At 42.8% G+C, this 20409-nt stretch overlaps 2 protein-coding genes across 2 annotated transcripts; one reads left to right on the top strand and one right to left on the bottom strand.

Annotated features, from left to right (window-relative positions):
- The first annotated feature begins 1883 nt into the window (after positions 1-1883).
- si:ch211-257p13.3 (kinesin-like protein KIFC3) lies at positions 1884-11159 on the top strand. The gene is made up of 20 exons (XM_053433234.1): positions 1884-2035; positions 2243-2363; positions 2592-2688; positions 2800-2957; positions 3093-3345; positions 5118-5290; positions 6372-6437; positions 6672-6809; positions 6911-7108; positions 7358-7531; positions 8556-8703; positions 8806-8936; positions 9025-9136; positions 9214-9395; positions 9475-9579; positions 9662-9792; positions 10038-10158; positions 10263-10392; positions 10573-10802; positions 10903-11159. The coding sequence occupies exons 2-20, from the start codon at positions 2262-2264 to the stop codon at positions 11026-11028; spliced, it is 2775 nt and encodes a 924-aa protein (XP_053289209.1). The 5' UTR covers positions 1884-2035; positions 2243-2261; the 3' UTR covers positions 11029-11159.
- A 1169-nt stretch (positions 11160-12328) lies between these two features.
- ccdc12 (coiled-coil domain containing 12) lies at positions 12329-19320 on the bottom strand. Its single transcript, XM_053433235.1, has 7 exons — positions 19157-19320; positions 16573-16661; positions 13819-13898; positions 13574-13635; positions 13457-13491; positions 13280-13356; positions 12329-12751 (listed from the first exon to the last, which is right to left on the bottom strand). The coding sequence occupies exons 1-7, from the start codon at positions 19238-19240 to the stop codon at positions 12663-12665; spliced, it is 516 nt and encodes a 171-aa protein (XP_053289210.1). The 5' UTR covers positions 19241-19320; the 3' UTR covers positions 12329-12662.
- Between the last annotated feature and the right edge of the window lie 1089 nt (positions 19321-20409).

The raw sequence follows: 20409 nt of genomic DNA, 5'->3' as shown, positions 1-20409 counted from the left end.
TGTCCCGGGCTTGCCACATTCTGGTCTGAAATCTTTAAAACTCTTAGCACAGCATATAACACTACCATCTCTCCTCAACCTCTCTTGGCTTTGTTTGGGGCTCCCCTACAGCCTTTTGCCTCTAGAGTTATACAGAATGTCCTTGCCTTTACCACCCTGTTAGCCAGACGCCTTATACTCTTTAAATGGAAACACCCTCAACCCCCATCTCACAGTAGGTGGGTTGAAGAAGTTTTACTGTTCATGAGTCTTGAAAAGCTTAGATTTTCCCTGAATGGTTCCTTAAATTCATTTGAAAAGACTTGGAGACCTCTCTTAAGTCATATTGAGTCTTTGACATCTCTGCGTTATGGTGATGACTGAGCCCCCCCTCCCCCCCATTTATTTTTATTTTTAATAACAATTCACCCTTCCCCTTTAATTATTTATTTTATTTTATTTATTTATTTATTTATTTTTATATTTGGTTGTTTTTTCGTGTTTATGGGTTTGTTATGGGTGCTGGGGATGGGAATGTGGGAGGGATAAAAAGATGGGAAAAAATGTAAGATGGAAGTATTCCCTGTTATATTGTTGTATCTCGTGAAACTACTTCCAATAAACAAAAATATAAAAAAAAAAAAAACTTGCACAACACTGACTGGAAGTGCCTGAAGGGGACATTTACATTGTCCTCTATGATCATTTTAGTGTAGGTGCACTTAATGTCAGGCTGCACATATCTCTCTTCTAACAGCTTTAGTGTTTCTAACGGCATCCAGCTGCCTCAGGTTCTGTTTGTACTGCAGCCTCAGCAGTTAGAGTACCTGCAGTGCTTTGAGCTCTGGGCCCTGATCTTACCTCATCATCTCCATTTCCTTAGTGTATAGCTACTGTAATGTTTTCTGAAACGACAGCATCTGTTTATTTCACCTGTACATAAATTGTTTCTGTATAAATTAGTTTGGCCACAGTCTCGCCCTTGCAGGGTATTTATATTTTTTTTACAGAGTTTTGCAACGGACACTGCAGATTCTCTCTCAGGCTTTGTTGTGAGCCGCTGCCTCAGCAGTTTTACTGCATCATATGTGCACGTGTCTGTGCCTTGTCTGTGGGACAGCTGCTGTGTGAGTCTTTGTCAGAATTCAAGACACTGAGGTCACTAGTGCTATTTTCAATGTGATCATTCCTTTATGTGCACATTTGTGAGTTTGGAGTGACAATATAATGATTATAATTGTGCAGCCTTTTTTTTGTTGTAATGTCAAATATATATATTTTTTATTTTATTCATTTTCTTTGGGTGAACAGCAAATGTCAATGCAAACTAAGAAGACATGTCATGAATAAATAATCCAAATGTTATTCCCAGTCACTGTATGTAACGTTACATTGCAATTTCTTTTTTTAAGTTCAACTGTCCCCCTATTGTGCCATTTATAATCCTTCATCTTCATCCAAAATCCCAGTATTTTCCAAGTACAGTATCCCAAACGAGAACCCAGAACCTGGCACATTTCAACCCTCTGTCTCAGGATGAATGCGAGTGAGAATAGTTGCTATTCTCTATTTGTCAGGGATGTGTTGTTCCCTCCTTCTCGCCCAATGTCAGCTGGGATTGACTCCAGCCCCCCCGCGACCCCTTAAAGGACAAGGGCTGTAGATAATGGATGGATGGTCTCAAGCTGCTGGTGTCAGCACCAACAGCTCAATCAGTCTCTAGAACGTTGTATTTAAAAAAATGCTCCACACTAACACCTTCACTCAGCCGCTGCAGCAGATCAGCAAACTGCAGTGGGCATGCTCGCTGCAGCTGCAGCCTGTGGATGGAGCAAAGTGGAGAGGAAGAGGAGGAGGAGGAGAGAGGGGAGGAGGGAGAACAGTTGAGAGGGAGCCACAAAGGAGCTGCACACAGCACCAGGATGCTGTTGCAGCTCTGAGAACAAGGGCTGCACGGGAAGATTTGTCATTGTCGACACGGATGGAGAAGAAAGAGGAATGCAGACGATGGGAATGTTAAATTATGATCACCTAAGAGGGGACGATATGTAATAAGGTAAAGACGAAGCATAATGCATGATAGGAGTTGAATGACAGTTAATTAAGAAAAAACGATGCCCTGGTGTATTGAGATCAGTATTACCATAATGCATCACCTGATTATCTGTAAAACATGAGTGTTCATAATATAATATGAAGATAACAGTATTTCTAGCTTTTCTGCAGCATGACAAGCCTTGAATGTGAATGTTGTCATTTACAGGGACTTGGGTGGCGTGGAGATGTACGCCTTCTACTCCCTCTTAGTCTACATCTTCTACACTGTCTTTAAGAAGGAGGAGGACGATGACTCCTTGGAGGGGGCGTGTGGAGCTTCCTCAGACGTATGTCTAGTCACATCATGTCCATTCTCGGGGGTTGTCTGTCAGGAAAGCATTTTTTAGAAGGGACTTGGATGCGTTACTTATAAGAGAGTAAAAAAAAAAGAAGAAAAAAAAGGTTAAGGGTTTCCATGTTGGCAGGCTCATTGCATGTAATTGTGTGCGTTTCTAAGTATGCAAAATGTAAATATTTTGAGCTTGTCTGACCCTCATGCATGATGCTGTACTCAGGAGCCAGGACCTGTTTCCATGGAAACAGGCAGAAAGAGGAGAGATGGCCACACCCCCAAAATAAGGAAAAAAGCTTGTGCTCGCTTTAGTGAATCAAGTGAGTGCTCGGTTTGTATAGAGCTCAACAAATGCTGGTGTGTTGATACAGGTTATTGATATTTTCTGTTAATTGATTAATTTCACATCACTGGGGTTTGTTGTCATCCAGGCAGCAGCAGTGACAGTGATGAACTGTCCCCAAATGAAGAAGATGAAGAAGTTGGCCCTGACCTCCCAGCATGCACTCCTCTGGCTGCCTTTTTGTCCTTCAAGCAGGAGGCTGAGAAGAGACGGGTCTCACAGGTTCAGCTGGAAACGACAGGAAAGGTATCGAAACTGTGGCATCACTCTGACTGAGCTGCTCACCTGATGCAGGAACATCAATCCACAGTTCCCCAGAGAGGAGCTTCTGTAGTCATACTAAACGTTGTGTGCCTGTGTGTGTGTGCATGCCCTGCGCAGTTGGCGGAGTCTCCTCTGGTGGCGGTGATGTCCCACTTGCTGACTTTTCTGGAGCAGTACTCCCACTTCCAGCAGCTGCAGCAGCAGGCCGACCAGTACCGCGTTCAGCTGAAGAGACACCGCGTCCAGCACCGCCGGCAGATGAAGGCCCTGCGAGCCTCCTACCGCCAGCGCCTCAGGGACAAGAGCAGCATCATCAGCAGCCTGGAGGACGCCATCAGCCAGCAGCAGTCCCCCAGCCCACTGAGCGAGGGTGAGGAGAGAGGGAAGAAAGGAGGTGGGAGGGTGAAATAAAGGTGCAACAGAGATGTGGGAGGTCGTGGGGTTGTTTAATAACTGGGAAGATGGGTTGGTGTGAAATAAAGGGATAGAAAAGTGTTAAGAGGTCGATTTATGATGTGAGACCTGAGATTGAATGAGATCATGTGATGGATGGAGGAAGATGCATTAAGAGGAGGATGAATATATACTGTGCTCTCATTGGCCGTATGCACACTCAAGTAATTTTCCATTACTGTTTGAAAATGTGAACAGGATTCAAGAAGGGAGTGATTTCTTCTTCTATTATCAGGGGGGTGATCAGGGTAAAAGATGTATCTCAGTGTGCTGTGAGGTGTTTTTTCCAATCTTCTCTCAGTAAGATTAGATTTTTCAACTGGGGACACACTGCACACCTTTTCAAAGAATACAGTCACCAGCAGGGGAGCAGACTGATTCGATTTGTCTGGGATCAAATCAAGTTGACGTCAGTGATGTCACCGGGCCGACACTGTTCAGCTGCGGCCGAACTCACAGCTTTTAAAGTTGGTGTCTGCTGCATGTCAGACTTGACCAGGTGGTTGTTTGTCCTCATAGCGGAAGAGAAACCCCAACAGGTCCATCTGCTCAGCACGTGAACATATGCATGACTCCAGATCAGACTCCTGTCCTCAGGCTGACTGGTGCAGCCCCAGAGTCAGTATGCATGATAGCAGGTACGATAGCCAGAGCGGGTCATATACATCTCAGTGTGTGGGTGTGTTTAAGTGGAGGACCTCAGGCCCGGCACCCTCATTAGTTACAGGACAAACATAAACGCCCGTGTGACACATGAGTGCGTCGCACGCGGACAGGGACTCTGTGGCGCCGTGTCGTAAATAAAACATGGCGGTTAGTGCTGTTTCATTCCCTGCAAATGCACTTGCAAGCCCTGGCACATGCTCGGCTCCACGTGCTCTCGTGTCAAACTATAAATAGCCTTGGGTCCATGTCCCAGTGTTACAAGGCCTTGTTTGTTTACTGTGATGTAACATGCAGGTTGAGGTATATGATCTTTTGAATGACTGGCTGGTGCTCCAATCACCCCCTGTGGATGCACAGCTGCAGCCTCGCCTCCATGTTTTGTCCCCCCCCCCCCCCCCCCCCCATCCTGGCATCACCACCTCTCTCTGCACCACTGAGACACAGCAGACCTGACATGCCGTGATATTCAAATTAGCCTAAAGCACTGCCATGAAAATGAAAGGTGACAGAGACTGATGAATCATTGAGGAGGAGGAGAGTGATTAAAATGCTACGGGGCGTGCTGCTGCCGGTGCTGAGGTACCTGTGGAACAACAGAGGAGGGTTAGCACGCTGCAGCGTTTATAGATTTTAATCTTTGGTCTGCGAACGAAGCATGTAAGGCCTGTGAAGTTGCCCTGGAGACTTAAGGTGGAAACACGCCTGTGATAATGCTTACTTGACTGCAATGGACTGTGAGTAGAGGGTGTGTGTCAGTGCATACTTAATGTCAATTAATATAACACACACACAAGCATTCGAAATGACTGTGGAAATCAGTTTGAAGGAGCCGACATATAGAAAACAGGTCAGAGAGAGCTCAGAGGATAATGGATGAATAAGGAGTTATTTATTTTGCTGATATTGAGGCAGCCAGTGTTTATGCTGATGATGATGAGGATGATGATGAGGATGAGGATGAGGATGAGGATGAGGATGATGATGATGATGATGCTGACAGTAGTGGCTATTTGTGTCCTCCAGGTGAGTCGAGCACAGATGCAGGGACACAGGCCGGGGTTCACCGGCTGGTGGAGTCTCTGTACGGCCTGCAGGGTGAGAGGAGTCAGCTGAGAGGTGAACTCCGTCAGCTGCACTCACAGCTGGAGCAGAAGGAGCGGGACCGACACTCTCGCGTCCAGGCCTTTCAGCAGCAGGTAGGCGGCTGCTTAGTAGTGTGGACAATACGCTACTTTAACTCACATTAATAATCAGTTGTGAATTATCTGCTACAACATCTCCATAAATGACTTAAAACTATTAGTAGAATTTGATTATTCTTTATCTATGTTTTTTAGTATTGAGGAATATAAGTTGACATCATTTTCAGCTTATACATATACACATACACAGTTACCCTCCCAGCATACATTCAGAAATGTATCATACCATCAAGTGCTGTGACACTGTGCACATATGTGAATGTTGTACATTTTGTATGTGCCTTGCCATTTTAACCAGGTCTCTCCTGCAGACAGTCATATATATCTTAAGAGACTTTCTGCTTAGATGTGAAAAGGATAGTGTTAAGCGTGTTCGTTTATCCTAAATATGAGAAGATGAGCCAAACTCGGTTTGTTCAATCAAGTATTTATTTAGAAAGCAATGAAAGGTAACAATCAGCAAAGCAATGGGCATCCAACAAGTCGCATCAGAACACGAGACCCATCAGAACGCATCAAAAAGCCGGCGCCTGTCTATTTTATAACAGTAGATCTTGGTTCTTCCTCCTCGAAAGTGCGCAGGCGTAGCCCCTCCTTCTTGGCTTTGGAATAAGGAAGTGACAAGTCTCAAAATGTTCATCTCTTGACCAGCCTTGACACAGCTGATGGCATGTGGGCCAACGGTGTTGACAATTGAAGAGAAGATTATTGTGTTCTTGCTATATCAAAACAAAGTTCTGTTTGTACAGACATTTAAAACAATTTAACCAAAACAACGAAACAGCATTGTGACGCAGACACATTCTAATTTTCAAGATTAAACACTTGGAAGGAAAGGGTTATTATTAATCATTTGCGTGAAGGCCTTATCTGGCTCAAACTACTTCTATCTTTATTCATTTAGAGTTGAGTTAGACACAGACTATAGCTAAAATATTGAAATCCTAACAATAGCAGACTTATATAAAACTTCACATTATGCTACAAATGTTAAAATGTAATTCAGAGTTCAACTTGTCGTCATTCTCAAATTCAATCTGTTTTAAGGAAACCTTTTCACTAATTTCTCTCACAGATAGATGAGCTGAAGAGTTGCATAGAGGAGCGTGAGGAGGAGATGTCAAGACTGAGAACAGCTACCGTAAGTGTCGTGAACTATTGATTTATTAGCTTAACACGTCTTTGTCACTTTCCGCATCATCAGAATAGCTCCTACTTAATAAAAGATAGTTCTGTGGAGGTGCCAACCATGGGTCTACATGTCTTATACAACACTTGAATATTAATCTGAAGGGATAAACTGTATATGTGATGAATACACATGACAAAGCATTTTTGTTATGCTGGAATTTAACTCTATGTTGACATTCCTCAGGGGGCCACAGACTCAGAGAAGCGAGTGCTGTGTCTGTCGGCTGAGAACGAGAGCCTGAAACAAAACCTGAGCGTCACCCAAGGCCTCCTGCAGCAGCTGTCGGCCATCCCGTCCCAGTCCAGCACCATGCTCGTCAAGGTGAGACGCAAACGGCCCGACTGAGAGCCCACTCACCGCTGTGCAGCCATTGGTGACAGCGAAAACAAACACCTGACTCTGTTTCCTACGCCCTGCTATAGGAGAACGAGAACCTCCGCAGCCGAGTGCAGCAGCTGGAGATCTCCCTGCAACAGCGCGCCGAGCAGCTGTCCCACCTGGAGCGAAAGAGCGAGCAGAGCGAGTGGACGAGAGGAGAGGAGCTGAGGAAACGAGAGGACAGAGTGAGGGAGCTGCAGCTGGAGTTGGACAGAGAGAGAGGCAAGGAGCCAGCGGTGAAGGTAATTACCGTTTTCACTCTATAACCACGAAATGGATTTCTACGAAACTTAGTGGAAGGATGCAAAAAAATTGACATTTAGATCACCATGAAAACACTCTGGTATATTTAGGGAACTGATATCGGAGTGTGACTCATGTATACACTCTTGTGCCATTCCAGATCAAAGTGTTTTTTTATTGGTTGGAATATCAGATATAGTCTTTTTACAGTAGCTGCACCTAATCAGATGTTTTCTTTTCATTCCCAGTATGTCACCCAGACGGTGGAGGTGGAATCTCCTGCCACACTGAAGCAGCTGAGTAAAGCCAGGCAGAGGAACGAGCTGCTGTCGGAGAAGCTGTCGAGTCAGAATGAGCGGTGCAAACAGCTGGAGGAGCACATCAGGAAATCTGACGAATACAGCTGTAATCTTCAGCACAAGGTAACCATCACAGCATTCACGCTCACCTAGACAGAATGAATAAATCTGTTATACAACCTGTGTTTTTATAAGTGACACATCAGCAGAGAGATGGACATAAATCTTTACAGGGGTTTTGACAATAATGCTCCATAATAATGCCAAATATCGACCCGTGCACAAAATCATTACTGTTGGCTGTTGTCCACTGAGAGCCAGTGAAACACAGATGCCATCAACGGGGATTAAATTAAACTAGTTGATGGGAACAATATGTCATTTATTGGATCACCGAATATAATCTAGTAGGTTTTGCATGAATTTTCAGAATTATATTAAATTAAAGGTGTCCCACACTGTGATTATTTTAAGGCGTCAGAAGCCAAGGTTGTAAACTGCTGGGTTATTCTCTAACAATAGGTTTTTAAAGCATGTTAAATCATCCATTATCTAAAATTCAAAAATATAAAAGTAGCTTTTAAGTAAGGCTGTGAAATATATGTAGTAAAGTAGAAAATACAATGGTTTTCTCTGAAATGTAAATCAAAGAAAGCATAGAATGACACAGACACACACACACACACACACAAAATAATGTGTCCATCTTCTTCCTGTGCTTAGTTTCTCATGGGAATGAGCAGGTAATCCAATCCTTAATTTATAGGCGTGTGGCTGCCTATAATGCGCCGGAGGTGCGCAAAGCGCTCCTGCTACCTCTAAATAAATAACAGAAATTAAACGAAAAGTAAATTTTCACCCCTCTCAAAACTTCTGCAAATTTTGGTAAGAATTTGAGCATGTTAAAGCCCTCAAAAAGCCAAATCATTTGCCTGAACAATAATAATAATAATCCTTACAATTTCAATAGGGCCTCACTGTCTGTCAGTGCCTGTCAGTGCTCGGGCCCTAAGAAAGAGACAGGAAGAGTAAATTTACCAACTGGATCAATGTCATCGATAGACCAACTCATTACAGAGCTGAACCAGCACAGATTGGACCCATCGGGCTGACAGATTGATAAAGCGATGTGACACTCTTTTCACAGATTGCGGCGTATGAGCGTGAAATCAGTAAACTGAGAGAAGAGCTGCTGAAGGAGATCGGCCACTTGGAGGAGAAAAAGGAGGAAGCTGTGAAGGCTGCGGCCCACTGCTCAGCAGAACACTTTCAGAACCTGCAGGACCAATTCTTCAGTGAGCAACACGTGATTAAATCCCTAAAGAAAGAGATCCTGGTTTCTAAACACAAGAAAAACTCTTTGAGCATGTTTAACATAGTTTATTCTTTTGTCCCAGGCTTGCAGAAGCGTCTGACCTCCCTCACGCCGACTTTACGCTCCATGAAGACAGACTACACCAGTCTGAGGAGCCAAGTTCGTAACTTCTCAGATTTTTATGGATCAGCCATAAATGATGCAAAAAAACAGGTACACACCGCGAGGTCACGTCATGAGTTTGTCCGCTGTAATTCAGGGAAACACTGTTGAGTTTATTTCTGCTTCATTTCTGTGTCAGATTTCGGCAGCTCTCCATGAGATGTCCGAAGCCAACCAAGACCTCCTGGAGAAGTACAGAAAGGAAGTGGCGCTGCGCAGGAAGTACCACGAGCAGCTGGTGGAGCTTAAAGGTATGAATGCAAGTGGAAATGGAAATTCTCTGCAGGAAACGTTAAATGGGTCACTGAATGGGCCCCTCTGTTTTCAGGCAACATCCGCGTGCTGTGCCGAGTGAAGCCTGTGCTGAAGGAGGACCAGCACGAGGAGGGCCAGTCCGCGGTGGTGACCACAGACCCTCACAACGAGTCCTCCCTCACCGTGCTGAACAAAGGGAAGGGTCGCATCTTTGAACTGGACAAGGTCTTCAACCCGCAGGCCACACAGGAAGAGGTACAGAAGAGGATCATTTGTGGGTATGAAGGAAATGTAATCACAACACAAACTCAAACCCTTCATTTACCTCCTCCAGGTCTTTCAGGAAATCGAACCTCTGGTAACGTCCTGCATCGATGGATACCAAGTTTGTATATTTGCGTACGGACAGACCGGCTCTGGAAAGACCCACACTATGGAGGTATGCCCTCCTGTTAACTGTTGATGTCTCAGAGTGATGGTCTATATTCGGGGTTGCAAGCTAAGTAACGTTTGATTTCCAGGGCAGTGTGGAGAACCCAGGCATCAACCAGCGAGCCCTGAAACATCTCTTCAGTGAGATCGAGGAGCGGAAGGACATGTGGTCTTACGACGTCACTGTCAGCTCTGTGGAGATCTACAACGAGGTGCTAAGGTGAGCTACACACTGTCGCCTCACAGCAAGAGGGTCCCTGGTTTGAATCCTGGTCCAGCCGGGGCCTTTCCTCCCACAGTCCAAAGACAGACGAGGGTGAGGTGAACTGGAGACTTTAAATTGCGAGCGTGAATGATTGAGGATCGGCTCCAGCTCCCCCACTTAGATGATGGATGGCTGGATGGCTAATTTAGAGGCAGAAGACAGTTGATGTTTTACTGCCTGTGTTTTATTCTGTTTGTCAGAGACCTGCTGAGTAAGGATGGAGAGAAACTGGACATTAAGATCAACCCGGACGGAACAGGACAGCTGCATGTGCCGGGCCTCAGGGTCAAAGAAGTGAAGAGCATTCAGCACATTAAGAAGGTGACAGATGTTTGCAAACTGTGTTTTAAACTGTCACTGATTTAATGAATCACTGTTTGCAACTAATTATAACTCTGATGCTCAATATTCTTGTGTTAAACCAGATTTTAGCCACAGCCAGGAGGAACAGGATCACCTTTGGCACGCAGATGAACCAGCACAGCTCACGCTCCCATGCTTTGCTCTGTATCACGGTTCAGGGCACTGACCTCGCCACGGGGTCCAAAAGCACCGGTCAGTCACACTTGCATTGTTTTTTAACTGTAAACCTAAAATAATTCTTTATCGAATGTCTGTTTTATTAAAGTAAAAAAAAAAAAGAGAGCTCCTGATCAGGAGTCAGTCAGGCACATGTGCATGTGAGATGACTCTTTCATTTCATCCATCACTTCAAATTTGCATTTCCCCCCTTAGGTAAGTTGAACCTGGTGGACCTGGCTGGCTCGGAGAGGGTGTGGAAGTCTGGTGCGGAGGGAGACAGGCTGAAGGAGGCTCAGAACATCAACCGCTCTCTGCTGTCGCTGGGGGATGTAATTCAGGCTCTGAGGGCTCGGCAGACTCACATCCCCTTCAGGAACTCCCGCCTTACGTATTTATTACAAGACTCCCTGGGTAAAGGCAGCAAGACAGTCATGGTGGTGCAGGTAAGATCTCGACTCTGTGTTTATGGATTTCCTGTCTTAGAAGTTTGACACATTTGCAGCACTTGTTGCTGTGAGACTTCTTTTTGTTTCTCTGCTGCAGGTGTCCGCTCTGGAGAGTAATGTGGGAGAGACCCTGTGCTCACTGAAGTTTGCCCAGAAGGTCTGCAAGGTGGAGCTGGGCCCTGCAGCCAGGAAGATTGAGTCTAGTGGAGGTCACTGTGACTGACAGTCGAGAAAAACCAGGGAGCCACGAACGCATCAATCAGATTATCCCCCTTCCTTCGGATGATTCATAAAGCTACAGTTTCTACAAGATCAACAGCAACGCTGCTCAAGGGCTAAATCTGTGGGAGGTCTACGTGGCACCAAACACCAACCTGCCACTGAGGATAGGTATTGAGGACATTGGCCTCCTCTTTGCCTGCTCCTGACACAATATAACCCTTTATCTTTAGATCATCTGCATGCAGTGCCAAAACAACCTCAGATTCCCCAGCTTCGTCAAGATATGATGCTTCCTTGAACTACAGTGTCTCAGTTCCTTTGTATTTAATACCAAAATCCAGGAAATAAGCATATATTCAACGATCATCAGTGTTCAGAGCAGCATCATGACCAAACAGGTTTAGAAGGCTTCCAGTGCCACGATACCAGCACCTCCGTTTTTTTTTTGTTGTCTTAATCATCTCGCTATAAATCTCTGTAGTTTGTGAGCTACATCCAGCGTTGTATATTTTGGATAGGGTGTAGTTGTGTAGGAGAATTTGTTTGCGTAGCAAAGGTACAAGCTATTAATAATTTCAGTGACACTTTAATCACATTTGTGTAGTTGTTCTGTGAACTTCAGAGAAGCAGTGGTAGGATTCTGTTTCTCTTTAGAGCCTTGATCATTTGCCTTTTAGAAAAAGAGGGAAGCCACTGAAGGAGACGGGCGGCCTTGAACCAGAGTGATAATATAATGACCTGTGCAATATCCTCTTCATTTAGGAGGCTGTTTGGGCCTATGTGGACAGAAGATGCACTTTATTGTGAAAGGAGTGGTTCAGTTCAGACCAGGTATATAACAGGTGCTTGCAGTAGATCTCACTAGTGAATGTCATATCAGAAAAAGCCTATTATCTGTTATCATTGTTCCTCGGTCACCCATTGAATCAAAACTAAATTGATTCAAGTGTAGCAAGACATTCATGTTGCTGTAACTATCATAGAGGTCACATCATAACTAGAGAGTACATTTTCAGAATAAACACAATGTATTTAAAAAGAAAAGTGTCTTTTTTTTAACAGTCTGTTTGTTGGGAAATATGTTTCAAAATGCACCGTCTCATACTGTTACATAGATCCTATATAAGGATGGACGACATGACAGCTCCCTCAAAGTGAAGTCTGTTTTCATTTAAGTTATTTGATGGTATAAAAATGGGGTTGAAACCTCAAGATCGACAGCTGAGATAGACTCATGCTCTATCGAGTTTATGTATAGGTGGGACTAGACTCCAAATATGCAAGTATCAGTGTAACAGTCATAAAAATAAATGATAGGATTTAATACAAAGAAATAAGAATCGGGCATTTGAAAAATCACATCATTTTACTTAACATTTAAAAAAATCTGACAAAAATATTGATGATTACATTAACAATGCACATCAATGTACAACATATACCGAATGTGCTACAACATATTCAAATGCAGTAACACAATGAAGACCTGACAACGGTTTATTCCTGCAGCTATGACAGCAGCCATCTTTCTGAGCACAACCCAGATGTGATGGTGCAGTCCATGTAAAGTCAGACCATCACTGTGGAGTTCCACTCATTCACCAGGTCGTCTTTTTGTTTTTTAACATCTTGGATTCAGTCCAAGTCTCCCTCCTCCATCGGTCCCAGCTCCACTGCTCCAACTGCTCCAGCCAACTCATCCTCACTGCCTCGCAGACGATCCCCTGGACACACAAAAGATCAAATGCAAACATAAACAATCAATGTAAGTCAACCTGATTCATTAATTCAGCCCATCATTCTATGAAGAATTGATAATGTGCACCATTAGCACCTTGAAACCGACTATCACTGGTCCCAGCAGAATATTCTGGTGATGTCCCAATGAAAGGTACAAAGATACTTCTGATGCTAATTAAATTTGTTCAAAAAGTAGCTGTGATGTCTGAATAGTCATAATAAATTACAACATTTTAACAAACAACTGCTTCAGTTAAATGGTTTACTATGACTACACCTGAACAGAAAATGGCTTCCTCGAATAAAGAATGTCCCACAGGGAAAACCTCCTCTGACAGTTAAACCTGTTTAGTGATGCAAGTCTATTTTTAGAATGTGGATCACACATCACTGGAGGAATCACACTGTTGATGTCACCAGACGGCTGCAAGTCTCTGTGGAGTCCGCAAACCACAGAGCAATTGTCCTAATAATTCACGCCATCAAACCTGTGAAAAATAAGAAATACTAACGGATGAGCTCAGCGATGGTTCTCTGTGTTCTCCTCGACAGCCTCCCCAGTTTCTTCGCCACATCACGTTTCAGATCCCTAGATTCAGAATCAATGACAAGACATCATCACAAATTATTCCAAATTATCTTTGATTATGCCAAGATTTCATGAATGATAATTCTCACAAATGTCTTACCAGTCTGGTTTTCTCGGGGCGAGGTTTGCCAAATCCTGAGGAAAGAAAACAGCTGAGTACAGGAGCCACTGATGCAACAATGAATGAAATCACATTTTCCCTGAAAGATTTACTCACCACTTCTTCAATGATGGGTTCTGGATTAGCTGCCTCCAACTGGTCTTTAACTTTATCCTCCACTGTAAACAAAAAGAGGTTGTCATCAGTTTTAAAACATGTGTGGGAGCAGCATTAGGAGTCTGTAGCTGATCGTGTGCTATGACCTTCCTTAAGGCCATGTCATAAAGTAGGACATTAACAACTCTAACTAGCACTCTGAGTTAATGGTTTTTAAAGCTTCTTCGTGACAATGGAGTTCCTACCTGACGCTGGTTTGGCTTTTGGCACCTGTCTCTCCTTCAGCTCTTCGTCCTCTGGGGTGTAATTCCTCAGCTTCAGCTCTCTGAGAACAGGAATACAGTGAGGTGAGTCTACTTTCAGTGGTTAACATGAACATGATCAGCTCCCTCATTCCAGGAGGTGGCAGTGTAGACAAGTATATTCCTCCAGAGATTTAAGGGGCATAAAAAGACCATCTGAAAACCCTGCACAGCTGCACATCTAATGTCTGCACGGGGTTGGGCATAATGTGCCTCTTTATTCGTATGAACACGTTTGGATTTTCCACCTGCTCCTGGGCTCAGACCTCAATGAGAGCAGCTCACAGCTGAGGAATGCTTTCCTTGATGTTGAATTACACAGTCTTTCATCACATCTCTACACAGAGGAATTCTTGGCAACCCTCAGCTGACATCTCTGCAGAGGCAAACTGTTGTCTGACACAGCATCAACCAGGAGGGCTATCAGCTGTTCTGAGCTTAACATAGATTTGATAGAGAGGTTACATCCTCCATACATTCATTAAACTCCTGCTGCTTAAGGACAGACCAATGCCTTGTATGGGTATGGGCAGGAATGCTGGTCATGTTCTGCCCGTGGCTGACTGAGGTCCACTCTTAGTTCAGCCATCTCCATCCTAGCCTGCGGAATGTGTCCCAGTGCTGCTACTGAAACTAACGTAGTGAAAAGAGCTAAATTATATTGAAGTGTCAAATTTGAGTAAGAAGATTTAAATGAGTTTGCCAACCTAAGCCTTATAAGTCTACCCAGGGACCACGGTTGTATGACATCCTCCTTCTTTGTCTCTCCTCATTTTCTCATCCTTCCAGAACCATGTTCAGACATAAACTCCAGGAAATGTGCGTACATTTGGATCTGGACCTTCTATGGACTTTACCTTTCAGATATGAACGCCGATACGGATTGTCAAACAAACTCAAAACTACAGGAAATGTCAGGTGAGGGCTGGTGTCTGGGTAGAGCATGCTAGAGGAAAAGTGTTTTTGTTTACAGCACATCGACACCGCAATGTGGTTTTCACCAGAGGCTTTCTAATCTCATTCTGTTTCCTTGTCAACATCTTCATTGGCGTCTTCTACAAGCATGTTATCACATACTGTCCCTCTGGACTATTTGAGGAGAATGTCTGGAGTTTAGTGCATGTCTGAGAGCAGCAGAAAGGTCAATGCTCTAATAAAGTCTCCCAAAACAATTTGTTATTCCTCTAGGAAGCATGGACTTGTTTCAATTCCTTGGCTTTATTTTGCAATGTAAAGCATGGATAGTTTAGTGTAAGGACAGTGCTTGTGCAGGGGTCAGACAGTCAATCTATTTGAAGTCATGCATTTATCTGCAATCTTGCCATCAACTATCATTAGTGCACATTCTTAATTTAGCCCAAAGATGTTACGATAGAAAAGAGCAGATAAGCCAAATGGACAATCTTGGTCCTTCGGCGAGTAACCTGTAGTGCAAACATTATTACAAAGTGATAATTTTCTTCAGATATTTCTTGTGCAGCTGAGACACAAGTGAAAACTTGAGTGTTCTATATAAACATGAAGATACATCCCCTGAGGACCAGGGATATCACAGCAAATGGAAACATCAAGAAATGCTTTTAAAGATCACTTGTTTCGGACAAAAATAAAATCTAACCGGATTGTTTAAAAGTCAAAGACATCATTAGGAGTCAACCTTCTGGGACCATTGATATTCAAATTAAAATGTACAATGTTTCGCTCAGTAACAGTCAAGATGCTCTGTTATAGAGTAAGGCACAGACGGGCACACAGATAATAAATAACATGGCCGTCTTTAGAGCTGCTTCAAAGAAACAGACTATCTCTGAATCTAAGGAGTGTGTTTACACTTCCGACACGCTGTGGCATCAATGAGAGCTAGTGATAAATTCAGAGCACTGACACAAGTGTGGCCCTCTCAAAATATTTAGAGTGAACTGCCGCAGCATGTTCCTATGTTTTCACTGATATCAAGCTACCGAACCCAAACTCCAGCCTCTTCATTTACACGAGTACCTGAAACTGTAGGTACCGACATGTCATTACTATTTAGCTACTTTCAAGAATTTTTAATAATTGCCTACAAGTCTGAATAAGCCCTATAGATCAATTTTCACATCTTACACTTTGTTATTTCATGCCTTGGTTTGGGAATTTGATCTCCCATGAAATTTTAATAACAATCCCGAGATACATTACACTTGTACTGGGCAACAGATGTGAGTCTTGACTTAGCAAAGCATGGCTAAATAAAAAACTAACACGTTCAGCTCACCTAAGATATATTTTCTTTTTTAAGAGAAATTTCTAAATTAGGCTCCGAAAGCACACAGCCATTTTCATTCTCGTGGAGGAGATCTGTCCTGTTAAACTGGAGGAAACACAGTGGCACTCCCTTTTGTGCGGAGTCATTAAATATAAACAATGGAAAACAGCTCCTGTAGGACAGGAAAGATGGCTGCTCTTCCTGTCGCCTATTACACAAAGTTGAGTGAGCTGCAGGATATTTGAGCATCTAAAAGCAGAAGGTTGTGCCTGGGCCCCGGTGTTAACACAGAAAATGGTGATCAGATATAGAGCAGACAACGCTCTGATGATCAGTTTCAGTTCCGTTTGTGCAGCTTAAAAAAAGCTTCAGCCAAAGAGGTAAATAGTGTGAAATGTTTGAAGAACATGTCACATATGAAAAAAGCACAAAGAATGTGATGAACCAACCTGTGTTTCTCCTCCACAGCCTCCTCTGATGAAGAAGTGAGGAACAATGGTTTTTTCTCCACTGGCTCCCCGTCCTCCGGCTCCTGGCCCTGTTTGAAGATCATCATAAAAACATCAAAATAATGACATGGTATTTTAACTGTATAAACAGCATATTCAATAATAAATGGTTCAACAAACAAAAAAGCATTACGTTTAATGTGCCTTTGTTCATATTAAGGAGTTTACACCACATGTGACAAATGAAGTGTGATAGTTTGATATAGGTCTCTGAGATGACACCAAAACAAGCTTCCTTTTTAAAGTGAATGTATGACTGCAAAAGACTATTTTAAATTTGGCACACTAAAGATACAGGGGGTGAACTGTCATACAGAATTAAAAAAACACATTTATAATTTGAGCTTGATTATGTCTGACTTAAGGAGGTGTGGTTTAATTATGAATGAATTTAAGACACTAAGATGAGGTGAATTAGCAACAAACAATTCCAGGACACACACAGTAAACAAAGCAGCTAACATGCTCCCAGTGCTATGACAGCACTCCATACTGTGGCCTTCACGAAACTATACATATGTAAACAGATAACAAATGATGAAATGGGCTTCCATAAATCCAGACAAATACACCATTGGCCCTCAGTGAAAAGCTGTAACAAAGGCTATTGGTCCCCTCCCATCTAACACTTTCCTGAAGAGACTTCCTCTCCACCTGCAAGAACAATTCAAGCGACTGACTCGTTCTTGAAGTATAGTACAAAAAGGGGGGGGGGGGGGGGGAGCTCAGGCTTCAGGAATGCCAGCGGTCATTTATCAAACATTGCTTGCCAAGTTCGTATGCTTCTGATCTGCTTAGTGAAACTCACTGAGCAGGCCTTCCTGTTGCAAGATTGATTCTTATTCAGAACGGAAGGATAATATTGGAGCGGAATAACAGTGTGTTGTATATAATAAGTCACAAGGACAGGATCAACCCCTCTGAAGAACTACTGGAACTCTCTGCTCTCAGAATATGAGGGTGAAGTCCCAGGGTGTGCGTTGATGTGAAAGTTTGATATTGTACTATCATCATGGCCAAATGTAGCTCTGCATACAATGTCATCATGAAAACAACTGATAAGATAAATCTCTCTTTCCTTAAATTTGACTGTCCAGTATGTGGTGGTAGCCACAGGGAGCCCTTTATTTCTGTGGGTTGCTGTGTGTGGTTGTTGTTGTTGCTAGAGGACTGTTTTGATGATTCACTTTTATTTATGGATACCTGTTGCACAGCGAGAGCAGCATCTACTGAGTTAGGTTGAATCCCGCCTGTCTGCCGAACAATGTTCAGTTACTAAATACAGGAATCTTCACCTGCTCACAAAAATTCTCCATCTGCACACAAAGCTTTTTTTTCATTTTGGTTTAAAAGAGATGACCCCCCCTACAAACTGCCTAAAGAATATTAATGTTTTTGCTTACATGCCTCACAGATCAGTTAACACGTGTGGCACAGGATGATCTGTTGGTTGCAGAGACACTTAAAATGTCATACAACAATATCAATTAATCTCAAAAATGACACTTATCGCCTTTCAAAGAGCTGAAATCAATTGCTTGAATACGACTTGGTTCACTCACTGCTACTTTTATCCCCCTTTATATGATTAGTCAAGTGTGAGTGCTGCTATTCGTATTTTCAGAAAGTGTTGAAGCTGGTTGAGATGTTTGCAAACATCCCGCTGTGGATGGGCTTGTGTAAGAAATCTCACACAGCCCCGTTTAGTGGGCCAAGTCCAAGTAAAATGTTTTACCCTTCCAAGTAATCTGATTGGATTTAACTCCCTGTTAACATCAGATGATATTCCCATTTGAAAAAACATCTCTTTGCTCTGTAATGATCCAATAACCTTAAGAACATGGGCAACCAATCAGAAACCATTTTTTCTGTGAAGAATGAACTCACACTATCAGTTTAATGCTTCATATGCTCTTGTCCCTGTAGGATCGCTACACCTCTGATATTCAGCATGATATTGAAGCATTGTGTGAATAAGTGAGTTTGCTGAAATTCAAACAGACATTAACAATAAAGGGAAACACATCTACAGCTAGTTCTTGGCTTAGAGAATGATAAGGAGACACTATGAGTGATGCTGGACCAACCACAGAAGTTGTTCATTGTCATGGCGGTTTCAAATGTAATAATAAACATATTGAAACAAGAAACGTGTACATGAATAAAACAGATCCTAAATTATTATAACTCAGAGATATACTTCGGTGCATGACTTGTTACTGAACTGCTTTGTTGCTGTCTGAGACACAGGCAATACAAGTTAATAGCCTCGTGAGAAAACAAGGAAAAACAACTACAAAACAAACGTCAAAGAGTAAATAATGAACTTAACCGTTATTGAATCACACGTGTTCACAGAGCACTTCAACAAATCTACAAACCAGAATTAAAATCGATGAGCTACATCGATATGCTAATGCTAGCTACAAGCTAAGTCGGCTAACGTTAACGTAACACAGACGCGTTTTCTACAGGATAACTGGGCATTTAACAAAACCAACAACTCAGCACACACGCGACTTACATGACTCTGTTTGTTTCTGAGAGCTTTGAGTCTCTCTTTCCTCTTAAGGGCCTGTTCCTGCAGTGAACCCACATGCTTCTCCATGTTTAAGTCTCCAGTACGGGCAAGCTCAGATCGTGGCAGCGGGAGCTCGTAGAGGCACTTCCGGTGTCGACCGAACCTGCCACTGATATGTAAATACAGCTGCCTCTGATGCCAGACTGTTTAAATGCAGCTGCAAGCGTTTTGACACTATTTCAAACCAGCTGCCTGTGTTTTATCACTGGGTTATTGCAGATAACTTTACCTGTAAGTTGTAGTTTCTGTTGCCACCGGAAGTGCCTCTACGAGCTGCCGCTGCCACGATTTGAACTTGCTGTCTCTCCCATGTTTATCTCCACACTCCTTCTCACACACTTCTCTCTGAAGTCCATTAGTAATCCTGACTCGACAAGTATTGAGCGTAGAGCACATCGATTCCAGTGGCCTGATCAGGACATATTGTTTTTGGCTAATTTCTTCAAAATCATAGATTTTTTTAAAGAAAAAATAAACAGCTGTTATTTGAAAAAATAAATAAATCATTATTTAAGTAAATTAGGTTTAGCAAAATTCTAACACAGATTAATTGATGTTCGGGCCACTGTGGATGTATTAGCATTTAGAGTAATGCTTAATTTACCTTTTAGCAGCTAATATGCAAATTTGTACAAGCCTATTCAAACCTACTTATAGACTTTGAACAAGTCCTTCATTAAAAATGTATAAAAGGTCAGATATTGGATAGACTGGCTCACTGTCGGGTATGTCACATCCTGGTTAGGAATGTAGGCCATCGCCATGGTAATAATGCAATCTTTGCTGTGTCCATCATCCTAACGAGTGTTTGTCACAAACATGCTATAAAGATTAAATATCATAACACTACAAAGATAGCACCGATAAATCAATAAATCACATTTTAATACATGGGAGTGGAAGAGACTAAATGAATGTGGCTGTAGATTAGAACTCTACAACACAGCCTTTTTTAGCAGATAGGAACAGGTTGTAAACTGTCCATGCCGTGCAACAGACAACCTGTCTGTCCAGAGATGATGTGCATTGCAATATTGAACAAATTACACCACCGATAGTTTACATGCAAAAACATGGTAAACAAATAAATAGTATAATGAAAATATATATTGCATTGGTGTCAGAGAATGAGCCAACAGGATTCAACATCATTATCTGCAGTGATACATTTTCCTGGAGTAATACTTTAAATGCAC

This window comes from Pleuronectes platessa, chromosome 10 (genome assembly GCF_947347685.1).
Source record: "Pleuronectes platessa chromosome 10, fPlePla1.1, whole genome shotgun sequence".
Classification (NCBI taxonomy): Eukaryota; Metazoa; Chordata; class Actinopteri; order Pleuronectiformes; family Pleuronectidae; genus Pleuronectes; species Pleuronectes platessa.
This window is presented reverse-complemented; position numbering and strand designations above follow the sequence as displayed.

Excerpts from the sequence above, each read along its gene's own strand:
- si:ch211-257p13.3 (XM_053433234.1), top strand. The coding sequence starts at position 2,262 with ATGTACGCCTTCTACTCCCTCTTAGTCTACATCTTCTACACTGTCTTT. Across the intron at positions 8,704-8,805 it reads CCTGCAGGACCAATTCTTCA|GCTTGCAGAAGCGTCTGACC; the intron begins GTGAGCAACACG and ends CTTTTGTCCCAG. Across the intron at positions 9,793-10,037 it reads ATCTACAACGAGGTGCTAAG|AGACCTGCTGAGTAAGGATG; the intron begins GTGAGCTACACA and ends TCTGTTTGTCAG.
- ccdc12 (XM_053433235.1), bottom strand. The coding sequence starts at position 19,240 with ATGGAGAAGCATGTGGGTTCACTGCAGGAACAGGCCCTTAAGAGGAAA. Across the intron at positions 13,899-16,572 it reads GCTGTGGAGGAGAAACACAG|AGAGCTGAAGCTGAGGAATT; the intron begins GTTGGTTCATCA and ends TCCTGTTCTCAG. Across the intron at positions 13,357-13,456 it reads GCCCCGAGAAAACCAGACTG|GGATCTGAAACGTGATGTGG; the intron begins GTAAGACATTTG and ends TTCTGAATCTAG.